Below are 27,916 nucleotides of genomic sequence, written 5' to 3'. Positions count from 1 at the left end.
ACTTTTGCCTCCCTATATGTGGTCATGTGCTGCCGGAAACTCCTCAGTATGTCGATATCAAAGCTCCATCCGCAGGACTCAGCACTTAGAGAATTACACCCACGAAGGGACACTCTGCCCAGCTCACCACCGCCGAAACAGGGGAGGGGAATTAACCCAGCTCATCCCCACACAAGTGGGGGAGGGGAATCCGTCCAGCTCATCCCCGCGGAGCGGGGGAGGGACACCACACCCGCCGATGCGGGGGGATCTGGCTTATCCTGCAACCGCGGGAGGAGCTGACTGACCCTAACACCGCCGAAGCGGGAGGGGTACAAAGCTGCCCTACAGCCGCACGAAGCGGGAGGGAGTGCCGGCAGAATTTAAATCTCAATCCAGCCCCGTAAAACGGAGGGGAGAGGAATGCAGCAGCTCACTGTAACACAAACTCGTCTCAACTCTTGAAGAATCCAAGTGAAAAAACTTGAACACGAAGTCTTTCTGAAGTAACTGAAGACTAAACTTGAACCTGAAATGCAACCAGAATAAAAACAGTACAGATATCTGGGAGGGGCTATGGATTGATCAGCTATGATTAATGGAAAGAAAATTATCAGGTATGATACATAATTTTACCTTCCATATCATCAAGCTGATCAATCCATAGACTGGTGGGATGTACCGAAGCAGTACTCACCCAGGGCGGGACATTGAAATCCCTGACCTCAACACTGAAGCTCCAAACCGGGCCTCCGCCCGTGCAGCCACAGTCAAGCGGTAATGCTTGGAGAATGTATGAGCCGAAGCCCAAGTTGCCGCCTTGCATATCTCTTCCAAGGAGACGGACCCGGCCTCTGCCATCGAGGCCGCCTGAGCTCTAGTGGAGTGAGCCTTCAGCTGGATAGGCGGCACCTTCCCCGCGGCCACATAAGCCGCTGCAATGGCTTCCTTGACCCATCTTGCCACTGTAGGCTTAGCAGCCTGCAGACCCTTACGAGGACCTGCAAACAGGACAAACAGATGATCCGATTTCCGGAACTCATTGGTCACTTCCAAGTATCTGATGATGACTCGTCTCACATCCAGATATTTAAGAGCAGAGTACTCCTCTGGGTAGTCCTCCCTACGAAAGGAAGGGAGACAGAGCTGCTGATTCACATGGAAGCGAGAAACAATCTTGGGCAGGAAGGAAGGCACTGTGCGAATAGTCACTCCTGCCTCAGTGAACTGCAGAAAGGGCTCTCGACATGAGAGCGCCTGGAGCTCGGAAACTCTTCTGGCTGAAGTGATAGCCACCAAAAAGACTGCTTTCAACGTCAGGTCTTTCAGAGATGCCCTCGACAAGGGTTCAAAAGGCGGCTTCTGCAAGGCTCTTAGCACCAGGTTGAGATTCCACGCAGGCACCACTGAGTGCAGAGGAGGGCGCAGGTGATTAACTCCCTTGAGAAAGCGCACCACATCTGGCTGCGAAGCCAGGGAAGCACCCTTCAGGCGGCCCCTGAAGCAAGCCAGAGCCGCTACCTGGACTTTAAGGGAACTGAGCGACAGGCCTTTCTCCAGACCTTCTTGCAGGAACGCCAACACTGAAGAAATTGGAGCAGTGAAGGGAGAAAGTGAGCCTGCTTCACACCACGCTGCAAATATACGCCAAACCCTGGCGTAAGCAGTAGAAGTAGAGCGCTTCCTCGCTCTCAGCATAGTGGCGATGACCTTGTCTGAGAAGCCCTTCTTTCTCAGACGCTGCCGCTCAATAGCCAGGCCGTAAGACCAAAGGGGGAGGGATCCTCCATCACCACAGGACACTGATGTAACAGGCCCTGCTCCACTGGCAGCCGAAGAGGATCGTCGACTGAGAGCCTGATCAAGTCCGCATACCAGGGACGTCTGGGCCAATCCGGACCCACCAGGATTACCCTGCCGGGATGCTTTGCCACCCGGTCTATCACCCTGCCCAACATGGGCCAGGGCGGGAACACATAGAGAAGCTCTTGAGTCGGCCACTGTTGGAGAAGAGCATCTACTCCCAGGGATCGAGGGTCCCGTCCTCTGCTGAAAAAGCGCGGCACTTGGCAATTGGCCGATGACGCCATCAGATCTAGGCTCGGCTGGCCCCAGCGCTTCGTGATGTCCAAGAACGCCTGAGCAGATAGCTGCCACTCTCCGGGCTCCAAGGTATGGCGACTGAGAAAGTCCGCCTTGACATTCATGACTCCGGCAATGTGGGCCGCTGACAGCTGCTCCAGGTTCGCTTCTGCCCACTGGCATAGATTCATAGCCTCCTTGGCTAGAGGGGCGCTCTTGGTACCTCCCTGGCGGTTGACATAGGCCACAGCCGTGGCATTGTCCGACAGGACCCGTACCGGCTTCAACACCAGTACCGGGATGAACTCCAAAAGCGCCAACCGAATGGCTCTGAGTTCCAGGAGGTTGATAGACCACTTTGCCTCTGCAGGAGACCAGAGCCCCTGCGCTGTCCTTCCCAAGCAGTGGGCTCCCCAGCCCGACAAAGAGGCGTCCGTCGTGACGACAATCTACTCCGGGGTCACCAGAGGCATTCCCGCAGACAACTTGTCTGTCTGCATCCACCAGCTCAGCGCCTTGCGCACTGCTGGGTCCAAGGGAAGGCGCACAGCATAATCCTCCGACATCGGAGTCCAGCGCTGCAGCAGAGATTGTTGTAGTGGTCTCATATGAGCCCTGGCCCAGGGCACTACTTCCATCGTGGCCGTCATAGAGCCCAACAGCTGCACATAGTCCCAAGCCCGAAGAGGAGAGGCTACTAGGAACTGGTCCACCTGAGCCTGAAGCTTGACAATCCGATTGTCTGGCAGGAACACTCTGCCCACTTGGGTGTCGAATCGAACTCCCAGATACTCCAGGGACTGAGTCGGGCGCAGCTGGCTTTTCTCCCAGTTGATGATCCATCCCAGGGAGCTCAAAAGAGCAACTACCCGGTCCACAGCTTTGCCGCACTCTGCATAAGAGGGGGCTCGGATCAACCAGTCGTCCAGATAAGGATGGACTTGTACTCCTTCCTTTTGCAGGAAGGCCGCGATGACCACCATTACTTTGGAAAAGGTCCGCGGAGCAGTAGCCAACCCGAACGGGAGGGCTCTGAACTGGAAGTGTCGGCCCAGGACTGTAAAACGCAGAAAGCGTTGATGAGGAGGCCAGATGGGAATATGCAAGTACGCTTCCTTGATGTCCAAGGATGCCAGGTACTCCCCTGCCTTCACTGCCGCTATAACAGAGCGGAGAGTCTCCATGCGAAAGTGCCGCACTTTCAAGGCCCGATTGACCCCTTTGAGGTCGAGGATAGGCCGGACAGAACCTCCTTTCTTTGGTACCACAAAGTAAATGGAGTAACGCCCCTTGCCAAGCTGACTTTCTGGCACCGGAACGACCGCACCCAGGCGGATCAGATTGTCCAAAGTCTGCTGCACTGCCACAGCTTTGACCGGAGACTTGCAGGGAGAGAGTACAAACCCGTCTCTTAAGGGTCGGCAGAACTCTAGCTTGTAGCCGTCTCTGATGACTTCCAGCACCCAAGCGTCTGAAGTTATTGTGGTCCACTCGCCCAGAAACGAGGACAGCCGTCCTCCAATCTGCACTGGGGCGTGGACCAAGGCCCCGTCATTGGGTACGAGACCCTGGGGAAGGACCGGAGGGAGCACCTCCGGGACGGCGGTCTCTGCGAAAGGAATGCTGCTTGGGGGAGAAATTCCTCTTAAAGGAAGAGGGGGCAGAGGAACCCGACCTGCCCGGGCGGTACCGACGGGCTTCCTGAAACCGTCCTCTGGAGGTACCGGGACGAGTACTAGCCCGAGCCCTGACCTCTGGTAACTTCTTGCCCTTAGACGTGCCGAGATCAGTCACGATTTTGTCCAGCTCGACCCCAAAGAGCAGCTTGCCTTTAAAAGGCAATCTAGCCAGGCGGGATTTAGAGGCGTGGTCAGCAGACCAATGCTTCAGCCAAAGCCACCGCCGCGCAGAGATTGTCTGAGCCATGCCTTTAGCTGAGGCCCTCAAGACATCATACAGCAAGTCTGCCAAATAGGCTAAGCCCGATTCCAGGGCCGGCCAATCAGCCCTCAAGGAATGATCCGAGGGGGAAGCCCGCTGCACCATAGTCAGGCACGCCCTGGCCACATAGGAGCCACAAACTGAGGCCTGCAAACTTAAAGCAGCCGCCTCAAAGGACGACCTTAAAGCCGCCTCCAATCTTATGTCTTGGGCGTCCTTTAGGGCCGTGCCACCTTCCACCGGCAACGCCGTTTTCTTAGTCACCGCAGTGATTAAAGAATCCACGGTAGGCCACAGATAGGCCTCACGTTCACTTTCAGTCAAAGGATAGAGGCGGGACATAGCCCTAGCCACTTTAAGGCTCGCTTCAGGGACATCCCATTGAGCCGAAATTAAGGTGTGCATGGCATCATGCACGTGGAAGGTTCTAGGCGGGCGCTTCGTCCCCAGCATAATGGCAGAGCCAACAGGGGCTGAGGGAGAGACGTCCTCCGGAGAGGAAATCTTCAAAGTGTCCATGGCCTGTATCAACAGGTTGGGCAAATCCTCTGAGCTAAAAAGCCGCGCTGCAGAGGGGTCATCCGCTCCATCCGAGCGGGGATCCGTCTCCTCCAAGGAATCCGCAAAGGACCGTTGGGAGAACTCAGATACGCTGCCCTCATCTACATCGGAGGACACAAAGTCCTCCAAGGCCTGGGAATCAACCCGAGGGCGTTTACCTCTGGGAACCTCAACCTCTTTACCAGACGAGGGAGCAGGGGCAGCGTTTTGCATAACGAAGGCCTGATGCAGCAGCAAAACAAACTCGGGGGAGAAACCCCCCAGACTGTGCACTTCCGCAGCCTGGGCTACAGCCCTAGACGCACCCTCAACCGGCGCTCGCAAGAGCGGGGGAGAGACATGCTGCGCATCCAAAATGGCGTCCGGCGTGACACTCCGCGAAGGAGCCACGCGGGAAGAACGGCGCTTAACTTTAGCCGCTTTTGTGCCGTCGCCCAAATTAAGGGCGTTCATGGCATTAATGTCTCCAACCTCAAGGGCGGCCCAAGAAGAAGCCGTCCGAGCCGCGTGGCCGGCCAAGATGGCGGAGGCGAGGAGCGGGGGATGGGCATTTATGGCGGGAAAAACCGCCACGCCGGAGGACGGACCGGGACATTCATCGGTCACGAAACTGTCACCCAACAAGGGCGAATCAGGCTTTAAGACCCCCGCATCCCCTCTAGAAGCGCTCAAGCGATCCGGGGAGCGACTCTTTGCGCCCTCGCCCTCCGACGCCATATACCACGAGGAGAAGAATCGGGGAACCCCCTGCCCGCTATAAAAAGGTAAAAATTACCTGCTTGCCGCTCCGAGCTGTAACGACCTGGTGTCCCAGTGAGTAGCTGCAATAAACGTTTAAATAAACGTCGAAATAAACGCCTTTAAGGATGTTCAAATTTTTTTTTTTTTTTTTTAACGGAGCCAGCGGGAGGGGGGAGAAAAGGAGGGACCTGGCACCACCAGGTTTGCACTTGCTCAAAAGAGCCCTCAACCCCAGGCACTCAACAAAACCTAAGAATTAGGCTTGGAGGCCTAGCCAGAGCTGCTGCTGTGTGTGACTACCACCTGCTGAGATAGAGAACATACTGAGGAGTTTCCGGCAGCACATGACCACATATAGGGAGGCAAAAGTTTGCTCTCTATCTCCACCTGCTGGTAGATGGACACAACCCACCAGTCTATGGATTGATCAGCTTGATGATATGGAAAGTTGGATTTAGTATGGCTTACATATAACACATGCTAGAGTGTCCCTATAACTAGCCCCTCCAAATGACACACTGATTACGATTTATAACAAATTATTACTCTTCCTATGAAAAGTTATTCTGTTATTATACTTCTGTGTATACTGCACAAATTGACATGTTTGAAAATATAAGTGAGATTAAATACAAATGCTACCAATAATAAAGAGTGACAACGTGGATGCAGCAACTCATAGGTTTGCATGCTTTCTTTTGAGAATGCGGTGATGACAGCTGCGCGGGGAAGGGGAAACTGAGACTGGCCTAATTGGTTTTAACATTTTGACATCACTTGGTCTCCTGTCTATTAAAACCTCCTTGGAGCTGACAGAGCATGGACCGTGGGAGCAGGCCAGGGAGATATGTGGCCCTAAGGAGGATGGGGAGCACTGAAAGAGACGGGGAAGAAGGTTAACATGGGGAGAGAGAAGGATATAATAAATGCTGGACAAGGAGGGAGAAGGACACACTGGACAGGGAGAGGGTAGGGACACTGAACACAAAGAGGCAATGCTAGAAAAAAAAAGAAATGGGGACATAGGGCACTATGGAAAAGGGGGAGAGATAGGGACTCTACTGAAAAGGAGGGGGATAGGGACACAGAGGGGCACTACTGGAAAGGAGGGAAGGAGATAGGGACACAAAGAGGGCACTACTGGAAAGGGGAGGATGAGATAGGGACACAGAGGGGCACCACTGGAAGGGGGATATAGGGACAATGGTGAAAAAGGGATGAGATGGGAACAAAGAGGTAATGCTGGAAAAGGGGGAAGATGGTAACAGGGGTAATGCTGGGAAAATGGGGACACAGGACAATGTTAGAAAAAGGGAGAGGTGGGGACACCAGATGCTAGAAAGGGGGAGATGAGGAGACCAGATAGGCTTGTGCTGAAAAAGGGGGGAGATGTGGACACAGAAAGGGCAGATGCTGAACTTGGGGGTAGGATAGGGAGAAGGGACACAGAAGGGAGATGCTGGACAGGACAAATAGTGGTGCAGCGGTAAAAAGGATGGTGCACTTGGATCCAGATGTAGAGAAGGAAAGGAAGAAGACAAGAGGCAAGCGAAGAAATGGAAAGGCCAAACCTGGAAAATAATTTGTAAGGATGACTCATGGAACATGGAAAAAAAGACTGGAACCAGCCAAATTTCCAGACAACAAATGTAGAAAAAAATTATTTTTATTTAATACTTTGTAAGGACTGAGATGTACTTGCTTTGTAAAATGTACATTTTTTTCTATTTTTATTTCGCAAAGTACAGGAGAACATGCATGTCTGTCTCTCTCTTTTTTTTTTTTTTAACCAGTATTGCACTGTTTAGAGTCTGGCTTCCTTGGGCAGGGAGGGGTCTCTATTTCAATTTTTGTTGTTATTTTTTTTTTGTGGCTCCCTATTCTGCATTAGATTGGTAGCATGGAATGTTGTCACAATTTGGGTTTCTGCCAGGTGCTTGTGACCTGGGTTGGCCACATTGGTCTAGCCCAGTATGGCTACTCTTATGTTATATAGATGAGGGTCTGTCCGTGTTCTGCATGTGTGACTGAGGTGAAGGATTCTGCTAGCATGTAGTATCTATGTAGGAATGTGTAATGGTGCAGCTTGTTCCAGTTTTCCAATAATAGGTATATTGGTGCTCCAGAGCCCAGTGTACTATATATAGCACTGTCGTCTGATAGGTAGGTTAGGGCTGTTATGGTGTGATACGTTTTGTGTTCTAGGGCAGTCCTGGAGTACCCTCTTGTCAGTCAGGTTTTCAGGATATCCACAATAAATATGCATGACATTGATTTGCATATACTGCCTCCATTACATGCAATTTTTTTTCATGAAGATTGATTGTGGCTAGCCTGAAAACCTGAATGGCAAGGGAGTACTCCAGGACCACCTATGGAAACACTTCTCTAGGTCCCACTGTAATATTTATATCACTGTCTTTTCATAGGTGGATTAGGGCTGTTATGGTGTGGTAAGTTTTCAGTAAAGGTTGTGGATGTCTTTTTGCAGGGGTTTGTGTTATTTCACAAAGTGTCTAGCCCTATTTGAAAGTAGGCTCTGGGGCAAGGGCCTTGTCACCCAAAATAAAAATGCTCAAGACTAGTGTTCTTCCTGTAGAGTCGCCACACAAACAAAAGCCCATCTTCATTTAAACAAGGTGTCTAGCAGTGGAAGAACTGGGTGTGCTATTCCTGAGGTGATGGTCACGATTTAAATATTTTTATTTGAAGTTAAGAAGACAGGTTGCCTGCTCTGGCCAGTCCAGGGACCTCTTCTGTGTCCTGCCTCCTGATGTAACTTACTGTTTCCTTGTAGGCAGGATGTAACAGAGATAGCCTGTATCCAGAATTGTCTGGTAAATGATTACTTGCTTCTGAGAGCTAACCATGGTTGTGAGGAATTTGAAGGAATGTGTTGTTTTAACCTAACTGATAACAGTGTTCTAACTGAGCAAAAATTAAAATCACTCAGAAATGTATCCTTAGGCATTCAGCACTCCATTGCTGGAGAAAATTGCTTATATGACCTTAATGATTGGCTTACTAGCTAGTTGCCAAATATTAGATGCTTCCGTACAACAATAGTAGCCATCTTTGGACTAATTGCTCAAGCAATAAACAAATTCGCCAAATCCCACTGCAAACTGGATATATGTCCCAACAACCTTATAAAATTCGCCCCCCAACGCTTCATAACAGACCTCACGTCACATCTGAATTACATGTTACAACATGGACTCTTCCCCAAGGACAAAGGAAACATACTACTTACCCCTATACCCAAAGACTTAAAGAAAAAAAACAAATGACACAATCAACTACCGCCCAGTAGCATCCATCCCTCTGACAGTCAAACGAATGAAAAAGTATGGTAACCAAACAACTTACCGACTACTTAAACAAATTTTCAATACTACATGAATCACAGTCAGGATTTCGATCCAACCACAGCACCAAAACAGTACTAATCACACTCCTAACCAAATTCAAACAAACAATTGCAACTGGTAATAGTGTACTTCTCCTACAATTTGACATGTCCAGCACATTCGACATGGTCAGCCACCAAATACTTTCGAACATCCTTGATTACTTCAGGATTGGAGGAAATGTACTTAGATGGGTTAATGGCTTCCTAACCGCAAGAACATACCAAGTGATACCAAATTCAAAAACATCATCACCATGGAAACCTGAATGCGGAGTACCCCAAGGATCACTGCTCTCACCGACCCTTTTTAATTTAATGATGACACCTTTAGCCAAATCGTTATCCAACCAAGGACTTAACCTGTACATCTACGCAGACGATGTCATGATCTACATCCCGTTCAAACACGATCTAAATAAAATTAAACACAGCCTCCAAATAATGCATTCATGGGCAGATGCATTCCAACTAAAGCTCAACGCAGAAAAGACACAATGTCTCATTCTCTCCTCACAATATAACATGAATAATCCCACTACCATAAACACCCCAAACTACACCCTTCCGGTTTCAGACTGTCTGAAAATTCTTGGAGTCACAATTGATCGAAATCTCACACTCGAAAGCCATGTGAAAAATACAGCAAAGAAAATGTTCCACTCAATGTGGAAACTCAAAAGAATAAAACCTTTCTTCCCAAGGGATATATTCCGCAGCCTAGTACAATCAATGATACTAAGCCACCTAGATTACTGCAATGCCATCTATGCCGGATGCAAAGAACAAATCATTAAGAAACTCCAAACTGCCCAAAACACAGCAGCCAGACTCATATTTGGAAAAACAAAATACAAAAGCGCCAAACCCCTAAGAGAAAAACTCCACTGGCTCCCATTAAAAAAAACAAATTGTGTTCAAAGTTTGCACCCTGGTCCACAAAATCATTCACGGTGAAGCCCCGACCTACGTGTCAGACCTCATAGACCTGCCAACTAGGAACACAAAAAGATCAGCACGCACATTCTTAAATCTACTCTACCCCAGCTGCAAAGGACTTAAATATAAATCCACATATGCATCCAGCTTCTCCTACATAAGCGCACAAATATGGAACGCACTACCAAAGGCCTTAAAAACAATGCACGGCCTAACAATCTTCCGAAAACTACTGAAAACCAACCTGTTCAAGAAGGAATACCACAATGACTCATCCTAATTACTAGAAAACTAGACTTTACCTGAACTATACAATAATGAACTCTTTACATTAGACTGATAACCTTCTCAGCTACTAATAAAAGTTACACAATACGCACTACCACTTTGTTTCTCATGCCAGAAATGAACTTTTTATAATTTATAATCTAACTTATTTCATAATTCACTCTATCATTCAGGATCTTCAATGCAATACCACTTTCCAGCTTATTTTAGAAAGAGAAAGACGCCCATATTTCGACCCAAATCGGGAGATGGGCGTCCGTTTCCCGTGGGCGCCCAAATCGGTATAATCGAAACCCGATTTTTGGCATCCTCAACTGCAGTCCGTCACGGAGACGAACAAAGATCATGGGGGCGTGTCGAAGGCGGGACTGGGGCGTGGTTATCGGCCGAGGAGAGATGGGCGTCTTTAGCTGTTAATCGAAACAAGAAGGGCGTTTTTGACGAGAATTTGGTCCGCTTTATTTGGACCCTTTTTTTCAGGTCCAAGTCCCAAAAAAGTGCCCCAAATGATCAGATGACCAGCGGAGGGAATCGGGGATGACCTCCCCTGACTCCCCCAGTGGTCACTAACCCCCTCCCACCAAAAAAAAAACCCACTTTACAAACTTTTTTCCCAGCCTGTATGCCAGCCTCAAATGCCGTACCCACCTCCATGACAGCAGAATGTGTTCTATCCTCTGACAGCCTTTCCCTGGTTCTGATGTGGGTATCGGGTGAGTGTGACACCTTTTCTGTTAAGGGCACTGCAGAGTCACATCAGCAATGCATTGTGGTGGGTGTAGGGTATTGGGCTCCGTGATTCAACTAGCGTCTGTTAAATGCTCACGATGTTGGTAGTTGGTAGGCTCTACTCCCATGGTGCTTTTCCCTCTGCTTACTGGGTCAGAGTGTGCCCTGTTTTGTTTCCGGTAGTCCATGAGGTAGTGGCCATTTGTGTAAGACACTTTTAGATCCCTTTCATGTGTTAGCCATGTTACAGCACTTAGTTCTTACCTTGAATGTTGCTGAAAGAGGGCATTGTACACTATTCTGCCAGCTCGGACCTACTGCTAATCTCAGTACCAGTGAGACTCGTTGCCAGTGGGGCACAACCTTTGATCTGCAGTTAACTGTGAGTAAAGGACATTTTCAGCGAGATTAGTCTTCAGGTGTGAACTGCTGTGCCAAGGTTATACACCAGCAACAAGTCCTGTCCCTGGAGCACTTTTAGTGGGTACTGCACCCAGGCCCATCCCCCCCCCCCCCCCCCACCCGTAACACTTGTGGTGGTAAATGGGAGGCCTCTAAAACCCACTGTACCAACATGTAGTTGCCCCCTTCACCCCTAAGAGCTATGGTAGTGTTGCACATTTGTCCCTCCCACAACCAAATGGCATGGATTGGGACGTTTCTGAGCTGGGCATTTTTAGTTTCCATTATCGCAAAAAAAAAAAAAAATGCCCATCTCAGAAGGGACCAAATCCATGGCATTTGGTCCGTCCAAACCGTATTTTCGAAACGAAAGATGGACGCCCATCTTTTTTGATAATACGGTCTGTCCCGCCTCTTCACATACCCGTTTTCGGACATAGACGCCCATGGAGATGGGCGTTCGCGTTCGATTATGCCCCTCCACATATTCTATTGTACCATTTATGTGCCTTAATGCAATACCACTTGTAATTCTCTACCCGGAAATGGCGATCACCATTACGGCATAATGTAAGCCACATTGAGCCTGCAAATTGGTGGGAAAATGTGGGATACAAATGAACAAATAATAAATAATAATAATAATAATAATTGTAGTCCTGATCATTAGTTGTTGTTGCTCTTTATGGCAAATAACTCTAGACTGGCTGACTAAACCTAATGTTAAACTGCTAGTTCAACAGACCATGATGAAAGGGTCATGCACTCCTTCCCAAATTGAATTAGCCCACTTGGCACGAATTGATGATCACAGGGAGAAGGCTTATGATAATGAGAATATATATGAAAATAATGGCACCCCCCCATTCAGAATGGAATATTAGAAGGTAAACCTTAGTATGAAAAATAAGATGAAAATGAATAAATTCTTGTCTGCCAATCTGTTGAAATGCTGAATCGACAGCTTCAGGCCTGCTTAGTAAGTAATGTTCTTACCAGATGCTGGAAATTGTCACTAGACATAGACATGCCTGAAAAAGAACAGGGAACTGAAAGCGATGTATGCCCTTAGCCTGCACATCTGAGCACACAGGTGCAGTCAGGGCCACCGAGAGACTGGACCAGGCCAGGGACAAGGCTGCCCCCGGGGCCCCCCACCCACCCGCCACCGGGCCCTCTCTCCAGCCCCGGGCCCTCTGCACTGACCTTAAGCGCCTCACCTTCAAAAGCACAGCAACAAGCAGCGGCAGACCACTCCTTCCTTCCGTGTCCCGCCCTCGCGGAAGTTACGTCAGGTAAGGGCGGGACACGGAAGGAAGGAGGGTCTGCCGCTGCTTGCTGCGCTTTCAAAGGTGAGGCACTTAAGTTCAATGCCAGGGAGCGACGGAGGGTGGGCGGGCCAGGCGGCGGCGGCGCCAGGCGGCGGCGGCGGCGCCAGGGCCCCCCCCCCCCCCCCCCCCCCCGGAGGCCCGGGTCCGGGGAATTTTGTCCCCCCTTCTCGGTGGCCCTGGGTGCAGTATGAAATAATGTATGCAACTTGCAATAGAGTTCTTATTTCTTATTATAGTTAGATTCTTTGCTGGAATGCTTCATGGCTGTTGAACATTGTCCTGAATCCCTTTTAACTTGCTGATAGTAAGCAGAATATAATATAATGCAAGCAGAATATAACCTAGCCAATGATTTTTCAGAGTTTGTGTCCCATGATTTGTGATGTAACCCCCCCCCCCCCCCCCCCACCCTATCCTCTCACATCTCCAATCTCTTCTCTTCCATCTCGTCTTCTGAATCTGTCGACATGGCTGTCTCTACCTACAATGAAATTCTCTCCACTGCTCTGGATACCCTAGCACCATCTGTCTCTCACCCCACTAAGCGCATTAATCCTCAGCCCTGGTTAACCCCTTGCATCCGTTACCTTCGCTCCTGCACCCGATCTGCTGAACGACTCTGGAGGAAATCTCGTACCCTGTCAGAATTCACCCACTACAAATTCATGCTATCCTCCTTCAAATCCTCCCTATTCCTTGCCAAACAGGAATATTATTCTCAATTAACCAATTCTCTTGGCTCCAACCCTCGTCGCCTCTTCACCACCCTCAACTCCCTACTTAAGGTGCCCTCCGCTCCCACCCCACCCCTCACTCTCTCCTCAAACACTGGCTGACTACTTCCGCGATAAAGTGCAGAAGATAAACCTTGAATTCACTTCCAAGCCTTCTCCTCCCTGTGACTTCTTAACCCACTCCCTCAACCAACCTAACCTGGCCTCCTTCTCCTCCTTCCCTGAGATCACCGAAGAGGAAACTGCTCGCCTTCTTTCTTCCTCTAAGTGCACCACTTGTTCCTCTGATCCCATTCCCACCAATCTGCTTACCAACATCTCTCCTACAGTTAACCCCTCAATCTGTCACATCCTCAACCTCTCTCTCTCCACTGCTACTGTCCCTGGCACCTTCAAGCACGCTGTAGTCACACCACTTCTCAAAAAACCATCACTTGACCCCACCTGTCCCTCCAATTACCGCCCCATCTCCCTTCTACCATTCCTCTCCAAATTACTTGAACGCACTGTCCACAGCCGCTGCCTTGATTTCCTCTCCTCTCAGGCCGTCCTCGATCCTCTTCAATCCGGCTTTCGCCCACTACACTCAACAGAAACAGTACTCTCTAAAGTCTGCAATGACCTGTTCCTTGCTAAATCCAAAGGTCACTATTCCATCCATATCCTCCTCGACCTATCTGCCGCCTTTGACACCATCAATCATAATTTACTTCTTGACACACTGTCCTCATTTGGGTTCCAGGGCTCCGTCCTCTCCTGGTTCTCCTCGTATCTTTCCCAACGCACCTTCAGAGTAGTTTCTAATGGCTCTTCTTCCACCCCCGTCCCGCTCTCTGTTGGGGTTCCTCAAGGATCTGTCCTTGGACCGCTTCTTTTCTCGATATACACCTCTTCCCTGGGCTCGCTGATCTCATCACATGGTTTCCAGTACTATCTCTATGCCGATGACACCCAGCTCTACCTCTCCACTCCCGACATCACAGTCGAAACCCAGGCCGAAGTTTCGGCCTGCCTTTCAGACATCGCCGCCTGGATGTCCAACCGGCATCTGAAACTAAACATGGCAAAGACCAAGCGCCTTATCTTTCCACCCAAACCCTCCTCTCCTCTTCCCCCACTCTCCATCTCTGTTGACAACGCCCTCATCCTCCCCGTCTCTTCAGCCCGCAATCTCGGAGTCATTTTCGACTCCTCCCTCTCCTTCTCTGCCCATATCCAGCAGACAGCTAAGACCTGTCGCTTCTTCCTCTATAATATTAACAAAATTCGCCCATTCCTCTCTGAACAGACCACCCGAACCCTCGTCCACTCGCTCGTTACCTCTCGTCTTGACTATTGCAACCTTCTCCTCGCTGGCCTCCCACTTAGCCACCTATCCCCCCTTCAATCTGTCCAAAATTCCGCCGCACGTCTTATCTACCGCGTGAACCGATACTCTCATATCACCCCTCTCCTCAAGTCGCTTCACTGGCTCCCGATCCGCTACCGTATACAGTTCAAGCTTCTCCTATTGACCTTCAAGTGCACTCAATCTGCAGCCCCCCATTACCTCTCTTCCCTCCTCTCCCCGTATGTTCCCACCCGTAACCTCCGCTCTCAGAACAAATCACTCCTATCTGTACCCTTCTCCACCACCGCTAACTCCAGACTCCGCCCCTTCTGCCTCGCATCACCTTATGCCTGGAACCGACTTCCCGAGCCCATACGCCATGCGCCCTCCCTGCCCATTTTCAAGTCCTTACTCAAAGCCCATCTCTTCTCCCTTGCTTTTGGTGCCTAACCACCTTCCCCATTCATGATACCTACACTGACTACATAGTTTGTTACCTTTAGATTGTAAGCTCTCTTGAGCAGGGACTGTCCTTCCCCATGTTTAAACTTGTACAGTGCTGCGTAACCCTAGTAGCGCTTTAGAAATGCTAAGTAGTAGTAGTAGTTGTCAGGTTAATCCATGACTTAATGCTTTCTTAATAAAAGAGCAAAAAGGGCCTATGGAAATAGAAGAAAGACTGTTCTAAAACAGTATTTTCCAATTCAGTCTCGCCTATCTAGTTTGGTTTTCAGATTATTCACAGTGAATATCCATGAGATATTGGCATGTCCTTTGTCTCTAATGTATGCAAATATATCTCATTCATGTGCATTTTGAATATGCTATAAACTAAGATGGTTGGGTGAGACTCCAGAACCTGGCTGGGAAACTTTCTTAGACAGGGTATACCCTGGTCCTGCTAGCAATTCCTCACCTGAGAAGACATGGGGCAGGTTGTGGACAACTGCAGTGAGCTGTACATGCTCTGTCACCACATCTCTGAGCTGCTTCAGTCCCTGGAAGCTGTCACCCTTATCCCGCCACTCCTCTTGCACCTCCCCTAGAGCATGGCGAATGCCTCGTACATCATCAAGAGCACATCGCAGCTGCCCCAGGCCAATACTGACCCCTTCTAGATAAGACTGGACCACTGACTGCAAACAGAAACACAGGTCAAGATCAGGCAAGATTAGCACTAGGCAATCATAATGCAATAAAATATATCTACAGGCTAATAGGATGCAGGCATCAAAATTTGAGTACTGATTAGGTATTAATTTGAAGAATTTATTTTTATTTTTGCTTCCAAAAACATGAAATATATTTTCCAAAATTAACGAAGTAAAAGAAAGTGATTTCTGTTCTATTTTTAGTTCTAGCTTTAAGCCAGGGATATTAATTATTTAGCTTTCAGACAGTGAAACTGAAACCAGCCTTTAGCTTCATCTTTGTCATTCTGATTTCAGTGTATAGAACTATTGCCTTTTGACTAGTTCATCTAAACCTTTTGAGAGCAATTCTATAACAGAAAACCTAATAGGAGTCTATTCTATAATGGAAAGTAGGGGTCTCTATTCCTTTATAGAATACTAGCATAATAGGATATATACCCACGTATCTGGTTAGATGCGAACACTTATGCCAACTCATAGAACTGGTGTAAATGCTTGCGCCTAAATGCCTGAGATATGTTATTTTTTTTGTTACATTTGTACCCCATGCTTTCCCACTCATGGCAGGCTCAATGTGGCTTACATATTGTATACAGGTACTTATTTGTACCTGGGGCAATGAGGGTTAAGTGACTTGCCCAGAGTCACAAGGAGCTGCCTGTGCCTGAAGTGGGAATCAAACTCAGTTCCTCAGTTCCCCAGGACCAAAGTCCACCACCCTAACCACTAGGCCACTCCTCCACTATGTGCATAATTTATAGCATTCTATAGTATTACAGTGTTTTGCTGGATTTTTTTACATTTCTGTGCATATATGCTGGTATTATAATCATTTACGTGCACATTTGTCACATAAGTATTGGAGCTCACTTACCTCTTGGAATTCAGTGAATTTTTCCATTGTTTCACCGCTGTCAGCAGTTATAGGTCTTTTCCCTTTTGCCCCCAGCAGTCTCTGCTGCTCACTACTCCTCAGACAGCATGCCCAGGTGGCTCAAGGGGCACTTGCTAACCTCCAAGCTAGAGAGAAGCCTACTTTGAGGTATACTGTCACTACTGCCTGATGCTAGTCACTATAACAGCAACAGCCAGTGTCATATAGTAACTAAGTAAATGTAACTAGTTACTGTACTTAAGTAAAAGTTTTGTTACTTTTACTTGTGAAGAAGTACAGGAAACATTTGTTACTTTCATTTTTACTGAAGTAATAATTTCACCAATTTTTACTCCTTTTACTCAGTTACATCTGATGCTTGCAGTTAAAAGTATAAAGTAACACGGAAAGGAGATGTAAATGACAATTCCTCAGTACACCAAATGAAACAGCAAAACTGGGAACAGGATTTTGTTATTGAAAACCTCATCAGCAAACAGTGGATCATCTCATCTTAACTTTTGCTGTTCAGTGAACATAGCCTATAAGAACAGTGAAGCTGCCTGTGTTTGATGAACTGGTTACTGGACTTCAGCCAAACTAACAGTGATGAGTTGAGTCCTTTAAAACCAGAGATGAAGCTGAAGCTAGTAGCAATTCTTGGTGAACAGAATATGTCTCTACTGCAACAGATTGCTGGTCATCCTTTGGGAAATTTTACACTGGGGTGACTGTCCACTGGATTGTTAAAATTCTTTAGAGAGGAAGTTTGCTTGTCTGGCCTAAAGACTGAAAGGTTCCCACACATTTGACGTTCTTGCATCAGTTCTTGAAGATATTCAAACAGAGTTTGCCATCAGATGAAAAATTGTTAGAACAACATCATCATTACAACTTTATGAAAGTCTTATGAAACTGGACAGGATGATGCTAAAAAAAAAAAGATGAAGATGCAAGTGATAAATTTGATAGCACCACTTCCAATGCCGATGATAATAAAAATAATGGTGATAAAATACTCTTTGCTATATAGAAGTCAAATGTTTCATAACCTGCAGATCCAGTCAGAAGACATCAGTAGTATTATAACCAGACTTGATTTTAAGGAACTTTTTATCAGACTGAACAATCCACTTTCTGCTAGTGCAGTTGTTGAATCTCTTTAGCTGTGCTGGATTAATGACTCACACTTACATGAGTGACAGTCACTTTCAAAAATTTAGTTTCACTAAAAGCAGAGTGGATTGAATTGTAGAGCAATAAAATTGTTGGGATAAAAATGTTAACAATAGTTGCATTCATTGTAGTGGTACTTTTACGTTTTACTCAAAAAGTATTATAACTAGGCAATTACTTTTTTACTTTCACTTAAGTAAATTATTACATGGTAACATATAGTAATATAGTAAATGAAGGCAGATAAAGACCTGAACGGTCCATCCAGTCTGCCCAACAAGATAAACTAATTTTACATGGTATGTGCTACTTTAGTTCAATAAGTTTTATTTTTTTATGAAACAATATACACAACAGTATATATCATATAAACAAAATATGACAGATATAAACAAATCGGTTAACAGGTACTCAGATAAACATGAAATATGGAAATTATGAAGTACTAGTAAAAAAGGCCCGTTTCTGTTAGAAATGAAACGGGCGCTAGCAAGGTTTTCCTTGGAGTGTATGTTTCAGAAAGAGCGTGTGTGAGAGATGGAGCGTGTGTGAGAGATGGAGCGTGTGTGTCAGAGAGAGAGACGGAGTGTATGTGTTTATGAGAGAGAGAGTGTGTGAGAGACAGTGTTTATGTTTCTGTGTGACACTGTGTGAGAGAGAGGGACAAAGACAGTGTGTGAGTGAGAGTGTATGTAGCAGACAGAGAATGAGTGACTGCGTGTGTGGTGTGAGGAACCCCCTCACCCCCTCCCTCTCCCCTGTCCCCTTGCAGCCAGGCATGTGCAGCGACCCTCCTCGCCCCGTGTTCCCCCTGCAGCCACCCATGTCCAGCATCCCCCTGCAGCCACCCATGTCCAGCATCCCCCTGCAGCCACCCATGCCCATCAACCCTCCTCTCCCCCTGCTGCGTCCTTCCTGTCTCCCCTGCAGCCACCCATGTGGTCTCAGGCCCCCCCCCTCAGCATCCCTCCTGTCCCCCTGCAGGCACGCATGTGCAGTGTCCCTCCTCTCTCCCTTGTCTCCCCTGCAGCCAGCCATGTCCAGCAACCCTTCTGTCCCCCTGCCCCCCCTGCAGCTACCCATGTCGAGCGACCCTCCTCTCCTGTGTAGCCACCCATGTCTGAGGACACTCCTCTCCTTTTTCCCTGTTCCTCCCCTGTGGCCAGCCATGTCCATCGACCCACCTGTCCCCCCTGATGACCACCAACCCTTCTGTCCCCCTGCCCGCCCTGCAGTGTCCATCCTGTATCCCCTGTCCCCCTTGTAGGCACCCATGTGGTGTGTGGAGCCCCATCCCTATCTCCCTGTTCCCTGCCCCCCCTGCAGCCACCCATGTGCAGCGACCCTCCCCTCCCCTCCCCCTGCTTCCTTCCAGCCACCCATGTCCAGCGAGACCCCCTCCCCCCCCAGCTGGCGCAGCACCCAAAGAAAGCCCCTTGTCCCCCCCCTTCGTGCATCACCCGACCCCCCCCCACCGTGGCACATCACCAAGCCCCTCCCCCCTCATCAACCCCCTCACCACCCGCGACCACTAATACAAACTCTGTCCGGCGGCTGCTGCTGCTTCTATTCAGCAGCAGCAGTCCGTACATAAAGAAAACCAAAAAAAAAAATCCTCCTAAAACACACCTCCGTTGAGAAGCATCTCACATTGGCTGAAGTCTCAGCATGTGCTCCTCCTCTCCCCTCTGACGTCTCGGCGTTTCTCCGGGGTCTTCCGGCAGGGGCACTGACGTTGAGGGGAGAGGAGGAGCAGCTGCAGAGACGTCAGCCAATGTGAGATGGTTCTCCACGGAGGTGCGTTTTAGGAGGTTGTTTTTTTGTTTGTTTGTTTTCTTTATGTACGGGCTGCTGCTGCTGAATAGAAGCAGCAGCAGCCACCGGACAGAGTTTGTATTAGCGGTCGCGGGTGGCGAGGCGGTCGATGTGGGGGGGAGGGGCTTGGTGAAGCGGCGGGGGAGGGGTTGGGTGATGCGGCGAGGAGGGAAGGGGGGTAGGGGCTTTCTGATGCCCCGTTGCACGGGTTGTTGTGGCGATGCAGCGGGGGAGCACCATGCCATGACGGCGAGCCCAGAGCCACATGCTGACGGCTTCCTGACACAGGGGGCGAGATCCGGTGCCCCCCTGCTTGTTGACATAGTACATGGCAACCTGGGTGTCTGTCTGAATTTGGATAATTTGGTGGGACAGCCGATCTCTGAAAGCCTTCAGAGCGTTCCAGATCGCTCACAACTCCAGAAGATTGATCTGCAGATCGCGTTCCTGGAGGGACCAGCTTCCTTGGGTGTGAAGCCCATCGACATGAGCTCCCCATCCCAGGAGAGACGCATCCGTGGTCAGCACTTTTTGTGGCTGAGGAATTTGGAAAGGACGTCCCAGAGTCAAATTGGACCAAATCGTCCACCAATACAGGGATTTGAGAAAACTCGTGGACAGGTGGATCAAGTCTTCTAGATCCCCAGCAGCCTGAAACCACTGGGAAGCTAGGGTCCATTGAGCAGATCTCATGTGAAGGCGGGCCATGGGAGTCACATGGACTGTGGAGGCCATGTGGCCCAGCAATCTCAACATCTGCCGAGCTGTGATCTGCTGTGACGCTCGCACCCGCGAGACGAGGGACAACAAGTTGTTGGCTCTCGCCTCTGGGAGATAGGCGCGAGCCGTCCGAGAATCCAGCAGAGCTCCTATGAATTCGAGTTTCTGCACTGGGAGAAGATGGGACTTTGGATAATTTATCACAAACCCCAGTAGCTCCAGGAGGCGAATAGTCATCTGCATGGACTGCAGGGCTCCTCCCTCGGATGTGTTCTTCACCAGCCAATCGTCGAGATATGGGAACACGTGCACCCCCAGCCTGCGAAGTGCCGCTGCTACTACAGCCAAGCACTTTGTGAACACCCTGGGCGCAGAGGCGAGCCCAAAGGGTAGCACACAGTACTGGAAGTGACGTGTGCCCAACTGAAATCGCAGATACTGCCTGTGAGCTGGCAGTATCGGGATGTGTGTGTAGGCATCCTTCAAGTCCAGAGAGCATAGCCAATCGTTTTCCTGAATCATGGGAAGAAGGGTGCCCAGGGAAAGCATCCTGAACTTTTCTTTGACCAGATATTTGTTCAGGGCCCTTAGGTCTAGGATGGGACGCATCCCCCCTGTTTTCTTTTCCACAAGGAAGTACCTGGAATAGAATCCCAGCCCTTCTTGCCCGGATGGCACGGGCTCGACCGCATTGGCGCTGAGAAGGGCGGAGAGTTCCTCTGCAAGTACCTGCTTGTGTTGGAAGCTGTAAGACTGAGCTCCCGGTGGACAATTTGGAGGTTTTGAGGCCAAATTGAGGGTGTATCCTTGCCGGACTATTTGGAGAACCCACTGATCGGAGGTTATGAGAGGCCACCTTTGGTGAAAAGCTTTCAACCTCCCTCCGACTGGCAGGTCGCCCGGCACTGACACTTGGATGTCGGCTATGCTCTGCTGGAGCCAGTCAAAAGCTCGTCCCTTGCTTTTGCTGGGGAGCCGATGGGCCTTGCTGCGGCGCACGCTGCTGACGAGAGCGAGCGCGCTGGGGCTTAGCCTGGGCCGCAGGCTGTCGAGAAGGAGGATTGTACCTACGCTTGCCAGAAGAGTAGGGAACAGTCTTCCTTCCCCCGAAAAATCTTCTACCTGTAGAGGTAGATGCTGAAGGCTGCCGGCGGGAGAACTTGTCGAATGCGGTGTCCCGCTGGTGGAGCTGCTCTACCACCTGTTTGACTTTCTCTCCAAAAATATTATCCGCACGGCAAGGCGAGTCCGCAATCCGCTGCTGGATTCTATTCTCCAGGTCGGAGGCACGCAGCCATGAGAGTCTGCGCATCACCACACCTTGAGCAGCGGCCCTGGACGCAACATCAAAGGTGTCATACACCCCTCTGGCCAGGAATTTTCTGCACGCCTTCAGCTGCCTGACCACCTCCTGAAAAGGCTTGGCTTGCTCAGGGGGGAGCGCATCCACCAAGCCCGCCAACTGCCGCACATTGTTCCGCATGTGTATGCTCGTGTAGAGCTGGTAGGACTGAATTTTGGCCACGAGCATAGAAGAATGGTAGGCCTTCCTCCCAAAGGAGTCTAAGGTTCTAGAGTCCTTGCCCGGGGGCGCCGAAGCATGCTCCCTAGAACTCTTAGCCTTCTTTAGGGCCAAATCCACAACTCCAGAGTCATGAGGCAACTGAGTGCGCATCAGCTCTGGGTCCCTATGGATCCGGTACTGGGACTCGATCTTCTTGGGAATGTAGGGATTAGTTAGAGGCTTGGTCCAGTTCGCCAGCAATGTCTTTTTTAGGACATGGTGCATGGGTACAGTGGACGCTTCCTTAGGTGGAGAAGGATAGTCCAGGAGCTCAAACATTTCAGCCCTGGGCTCGTCCTCCACAACCACCGGGATGGCCGTAGACATCTCCCGGACAAAGGAAGCAAAAGACAGACTCTCGGGAGGAGAAAGCTGTCTTTCAGGAGAGGGAGTGGGATCGGAAGGAAGACCATCAGACTCCTCGTCAGAGAAATATCTGGGGTCTTCTTCCTATTCCCACGAGGCCTCACCCTCGGTGTCAGACACAAGTTCACAGACCTGTGTCTGCAACCTCGCCCGACTCGACTCGGTGGAGCCACGTCCACGATGGGGGCGTCGAGAGGTAGACTCCCTCGCCTGCATCGGCGAAGCTCCCTCCGCCGACGTAGTCGGGGAGCCTTCCTGGGAGGCGACGGCAGCCGGTACCACACACGGCACCGACGCCGGAGACCTCACCTCGGGCGATGGACCAGCCGGCGCCACGCTCGACGGTACCGGTGGCGCAAGCACCGCCGGTACCGGAGGGGTAGGGCGCAACAGCTCTCCCAGAATCTCTGGGAGAACGGCCCGGAGGCTCTCGTTCAGAGCGGCTGCAGAGAAAGGCATGGATGTCGATGCAGGCGTCAATGTCAGAACCTGTTCCGGGCGTGGAGGCTGTTCCGGGCTGTCCAGAGCGGAGCGCATCGACACCTCCTGGACAGAGGGTGAGCGGTCCTCTCGGTGCCGATGCCTACTGGGTGCCGACTCCCTCGGCGACCCAGAGCTCTCGGTGCCGACATGGGAAGGAGACCGATGACGATGCTTCTTCGACTTCTTGGAACGAAGCATGTCACCGGAGCTTCCCAGCACCGACGAGGAGGATGTAGAATCCAACCGTCGCTTCCTCGGGGCCGAGGCCGAAGGAGGTCGGTCTCGGGGGGGCTGTACCGCAGGAGCCCTCAGGGTAGGGGGAGACCCACCCGAAGGCTCACCGCCACCAGCAGGGGAATGGACAGCCCTCACCTGCACTCCAGACGAAGCACCACCGTCCGACGACATCAGCCGACGATGTCCCGGTACCACCGACGTCGATGCAGCTGTCCGACGTCTCAGCGCCGATGCAGAGGGCCGATGCCTCGATGCACTGGCGGCCGAGGATGAAGCTCTGGACGCTGAAGACGTCGATGCACTCGATACCCCCCGGTGCCGATGTCGACGAAGAGCCCGAGAACAAAACGTTCCACTGGGCCAATCTCGCTACCTGAGTCCGCTTTTGCAAAAGGGAACACAGACTACAGGCCTGCGGGCGGTGCCCAGCCCACAAGCACTGAAGACACGACGCGTGCCTGTCAGTGAGCGAGATGACCCGGGCGCACTGGGTGCACTTCTTGAAGCCGCTGGGAGACTTCGATGTCATGGGCGGAAAAATCACGCCGGCGAGATCAAAAGTTGAAATGGCGGAAAAGGCACCCGAAAAACAAGGGGAAGAAAACTTCGACCCGAGGCCTAAAAGCGGCCTACCCCGACGACGAAAGAAAACTTACCGGGGCGAAAAAGCTGGAAATAGCGGGGGGGAAAAAGACTGAGAGTCTCTTTCCACACACAGAATGGTTTTTTTTTTTTTTAAACAACACGAAGAACGCGCGAGGTCGACTTTGCGGGGCACGACACGGCGAAAACACGACCGTACCGAGCGCGGACAAAAGAAGACTGACGAACACGAGCCGGTTTGGGCGGGAAGACGGCCGCACATGCGCGGTGCGCATGAGCGCGCGAGGACTAGCAAAGGCCTTTGCTAGTAAAGTGTTCCGATTGGAGGGGCTGCCGTGGACGTCACCCATCAGTGAGAACAAGCAGCCTGCTTGTCCTCGGAGAATAATATCACAACAGAGAGGCAGCTTTAAGGAATCTTGCTTACAGGAGAAATTTGCGACAAGATAACAGGTCTGAATCATAAATTAACTTACAAAGTCTTTGTTGCAGAGTTGCTAAAGCTGAGAGAGAGTGAAGAAGGAATCCTCTCTGCTGAAGAAGTCTTTTCTTGCAAAGCTGTGGTTGTTGCCTGGAGAATTCTTGTCAGGGTGTGTGTGATGTTCAGCAGAGAGAAGCAGGTCCCAAGAGCAGCAGATCCCAAGACAGCGAGCGAGCTGGGCTTTTTCCAGTCTTTTTATACTCTCTTGCTGGACCCTAGGCTGGTCAGGTGGGGTGTCTGAGAACTGGCTTCATCTGGTTTTTAGATGGGGCATGGTAACTGGTCCCATGTTATAAGACTTCCTGTCTGGACATCTGTGGCAGATACCAGTGGCGTAGCCAGAAGGCAATTTTTGGGTGGGCCAACAGGTTGGATGGGTGGGCACTAGAGTTGCCAACTTTTTTGAAAAAGAAAAAAACAGCAAACCTGATGCACCCATGCTCTGTCCCTACCCCACTCCCCATAACTTCAATGAGGGTTGCAGTGCAGGCTTCAGTGGCTGCAGTCCAATTGAGAGCTAAGGGAAGTACAATAGACTGCACTATTCAGCCCCACTGAGCCATGGTCCTCCAACACATATATGGTATTGAAGCCAAACACATTCTGCATCCAGAGAACCTCCTGGCCGTCCACCAACAATGGATACAGACAGTGGTGTGCTGGTAAATTTTTAACAACAGGCTCTCTCCCTGGTCCACCTCGGCGCCCCCCCCTCGGTCCACCTCGGCGCCCCCCTGTCCACCACTGTGCCCCCCACCCATCTCTGCGCCCCCCCCAAAAAAATTGCAGAGCTGGCTATACCCCGGGGGGGGGGGGGGGGTGGCGGCCAACACATTACTCTCTCCAGGAAAAAAAAAATTAAATGATCCCAGGTTCCAATCTAATTCATGTTTAATATGGGATAAAATGCCATAAATAAGTAAATAAATATAAACTAACGTTCAGCACCTGATTCTCAAAGTGGACATATTCCAAACACTAAATGAAAATAAAATTATTTTTTTTCTACCTTTGTTGTCTGGTGACTTTGTTTCTCTGATCATGCTGGTCCAGTATCTGATTCTGCTGCTCTCTATCTGTTCCCTTGACTCTGTTTCCAGGGCTTCCTTTCCATTTATTTCTTTTCTTTCCTCCTTTCTTCTTCATTTCTGGTCCTCCGCATACTTGACTGTACAGTGGATCCAGCTTCTGCCTATTTTCTCCATCCATGTGCAGTTTCTCTCCTCACTTCCTTTTCCCTCATCTAATCTCCTTCCTCTATCTTCCCTCCATGTCCAGCATTTCTTCTCTCTCCCTTCCCTCCCCTCCATCCATGTCCAGAATTTCTCTTGCTCTCCCCTCCATCCATGTCCTGAAACTCTCCTCTCTCCCCTGTCCCTCTCTATCCATCCATACCCAGCAATTCTCTTCTCTCCTCTGCCCCCCTCTACCCACCCATGCCCAGCAGGTCTCTCCCCTGCCCCCCTCTACCCATCCAGCAATTCTCCTCCCTCCCGTGCCGCTCCGAAGCATGTCCAACGATGTCCTTCGCCCCCACCCTCCCCTCCGTCTTTTTTTAATTACCTCCGTCGAAGCGCGCGCCATTTAAAGCCCTGCTGCGTGCTGGCCGTCTCCAGGCTTCCCCTGCTGCTTGCTTCAGATGATGTTCGTGCCTTAGTCCCGCCTTTGCAAAAAAAGGAAATGACGTCAGAATGAAGGCGGGACTAAGGCACGAACATCATCCAAAGCAAGCAGGGGAAGCCTGGAGACAGCCAGCACGCAGCAGGGCTTTAAATGGCGCGCGCTTCGACGGAGGTAATTAAAAAAAGACGGAGGGGAGCGGGAGGGGAGGGTGGGGGTGAAGGACATGGTTGGATATGCTTCGGAGCGGGAGGGGAGGTAAGCATGGCCTGTGATGGCGCCCTCCTGCCATGCTTACCTCCCGCAATGGAGCCAGCTCGCCCCCAACAACAACCGGCTCGCAAGAGCTGTCAAAATTTAACAAGCGGCTCTTGCGAGCCGGTGCGAGCCGGCTCCAGCACACCACTGGATACAGAGCACAGCAAGGACAATTCTCCATAAAACTCATCATATAAAGAAATTTTGTTTTCTAGTGTAATCTCAATTACAGACATATTATAAATTAACTTTAAAAAAATCTATAAAACAAAAGTCACTCAGAACCTAGAGCAAATCTACCATGCCAACACTAACTTCCAAAAACAAATATCCTACCTATGAAAATGAAGTGCCTTAAATATTATAGTAGGGCCCTAAAATACAAATACATTTACCAGGAAAGCTGAACAAGCCAAATTACTACAGAATGCTACATGGAAACTTCATGCTAACAGAATACCTCAGTCACACACACAAGACACAAATGCCAAATACAGAATAAGTGACCACTAGAAATATAAATTAAACGGAAACCCCAAGAAACTAAACCTTGCATGTAGTACAACACCAGAGAAACAAGAAAGAAATGCATTTGCTCCTGTGCAAAATATAAAGATGGCACATGCCAGGGATGGTGTTAGGGGATGCAACTAGGGCAATTGTGCTTGGTTCCTTGGCCAGAGAAAGCCTGCATGCTGGAAGCTGAAGGCGCAGCCTGGTAATGGACTTTGGGGTCCTTTCCTAGATTTCTGTCCTGGACCCCAGCCATGTTTACCATCAACTTTGGCAAGATGTACATTCCAAATCCAACATATTATATTCACAACATTGAAAATAAAATATTTTTTATACCTTTTTGTTGTCTGGTCATTTTTTCTCAAATCATATTGGTCCCAGTCTCTGGTTTCTGCTTCCCTCTGTCTTCTCTTAACTCACTTGCCAGGGTCTCCTATTTGACATTTCTTCTTTCTTCATGTCCATCATCCATCTCCCATCTCTGTTTTCCTATATTTCCTTGTTCAGTATCTCCCCTGTGTTCATATCCCCTCATCCATCATCATTCCTCTGTGCACCTATGCACCCCATGCCCAGCATATCCCTTCTGCGTTCCTATTCTCTCCCTTGTCTGGTATCTCTCCCCCCCCCCCCCCCCCCGTGTCCATATATCCCCCTCTCCATCTCTATTCCATATCCCCGTTCCCCCCCCCCCCCCTTGGTCAGGCATTACCCCTCTGTGCCCATGTGCCATCCCCATACAGCATCTCACATTTGTGTCCCTGTCCCCATGCTCCCACCTAATGCCCATCATCTCCCTTCTGTATCTGTATACTTCCCTATGTCCCCTTTCTCCCTCCACACCAATGTGTCCCTCTCCTCTCTGATCCCACCCCCCAACCAGCTTCTCTTCCTCTCTTTCCTTCCCCTTATGCATCTGGCTCTTTCTCCCTGCATCTCTCCCTTTCCTCTGCATATCATCATCTGCATATCCAGCACCTCTCCTTCAGCCCCCCCCCCCACACACACACATCCAGCATCTCTCTCCCTTTCATCCAGCCCCCCTACATGTTCAGCACCTCTTTCCCTTTCATCCAGTCCCCATACATGTCCAGCACCTCTCCCCTTCACTTCAACCCTCTGCATATCCAGCACTTCTCCCCTTTCCCTCCACCCCCCCTGCATATCCAGCACCTCTCCCCTTCCCTCCACCCCCCTATATATCCAAAACCTCTCCCTTCCCTCCAACCTCCCCTCTGCAAATCCAAAACCTCTCCCCTTCCCTCCAACCTCCCCTCTGCAAATCCAAAACCTCTCCCCTTCCTTCCAACCTCCCCTCTGCAAATCCCAAAACCTCTCTCCTTCCTTCCAACCTCCCCTCTGCAAATCCAAAACCTCTCTCCCTTCCCTCCAACCTCCCCTCTGCAAATCCCAAAACCTCCTTCTTTCCTCCAACCCTCTGCCCCTGGCAAGTCCAGCACCCTTCTGTTCCCTCCCCTCCCTGCCTCCCCTTACTGGGCCAGCACGCAGCACCCCACTGACTTCCTCACCCTCTCCCACCCCTGCCGCAGCACTTCATTTAATGTTGTCGGCGCTGCTGTTAC

At 50.1% G+C, this 27,916-nt stretch overlaps 1 protein-coding gene across 1 annotated transcript in view; it reads right to left on the bottom strand.

The window, feature by feature from the left end:
* Window positions 1-27,916, bottom strand: part of EXOC3L1 (exocyst complex component 3 like 1) — a 434,251-nt gene that overhangs the window by 245,530 nt on the left and 160,805 nt on the right. The window contains exon 3 of the mRNA XM_030203745.1: window positions 15,383-15,602. Within this exon, the coding sequence (XP_030059605.1) occupies window positions 15,383-15,602 (220 nt within the window). The remainder of the gene's footprint in view (window positions 1-15,382; window positions 15,603-27,916) is intronic.

Source organism: Microcaecilia unicolor, chromosome 5 (assembly GCF_901765095.1).
Source record: "Microcaecilia unicolor chromosome 5, aMicUni1.1, whole genome shotgun sequence".
NCBI lineage: Eukaryota > Metazoa > Chordata > Amphibia > Gymnophiona > Siphonopidae > Microcaecilia > Microcaecilia unicolor.
This window is presented reverse-complemented; position numbering and strand designations above follow the sequence as displayed.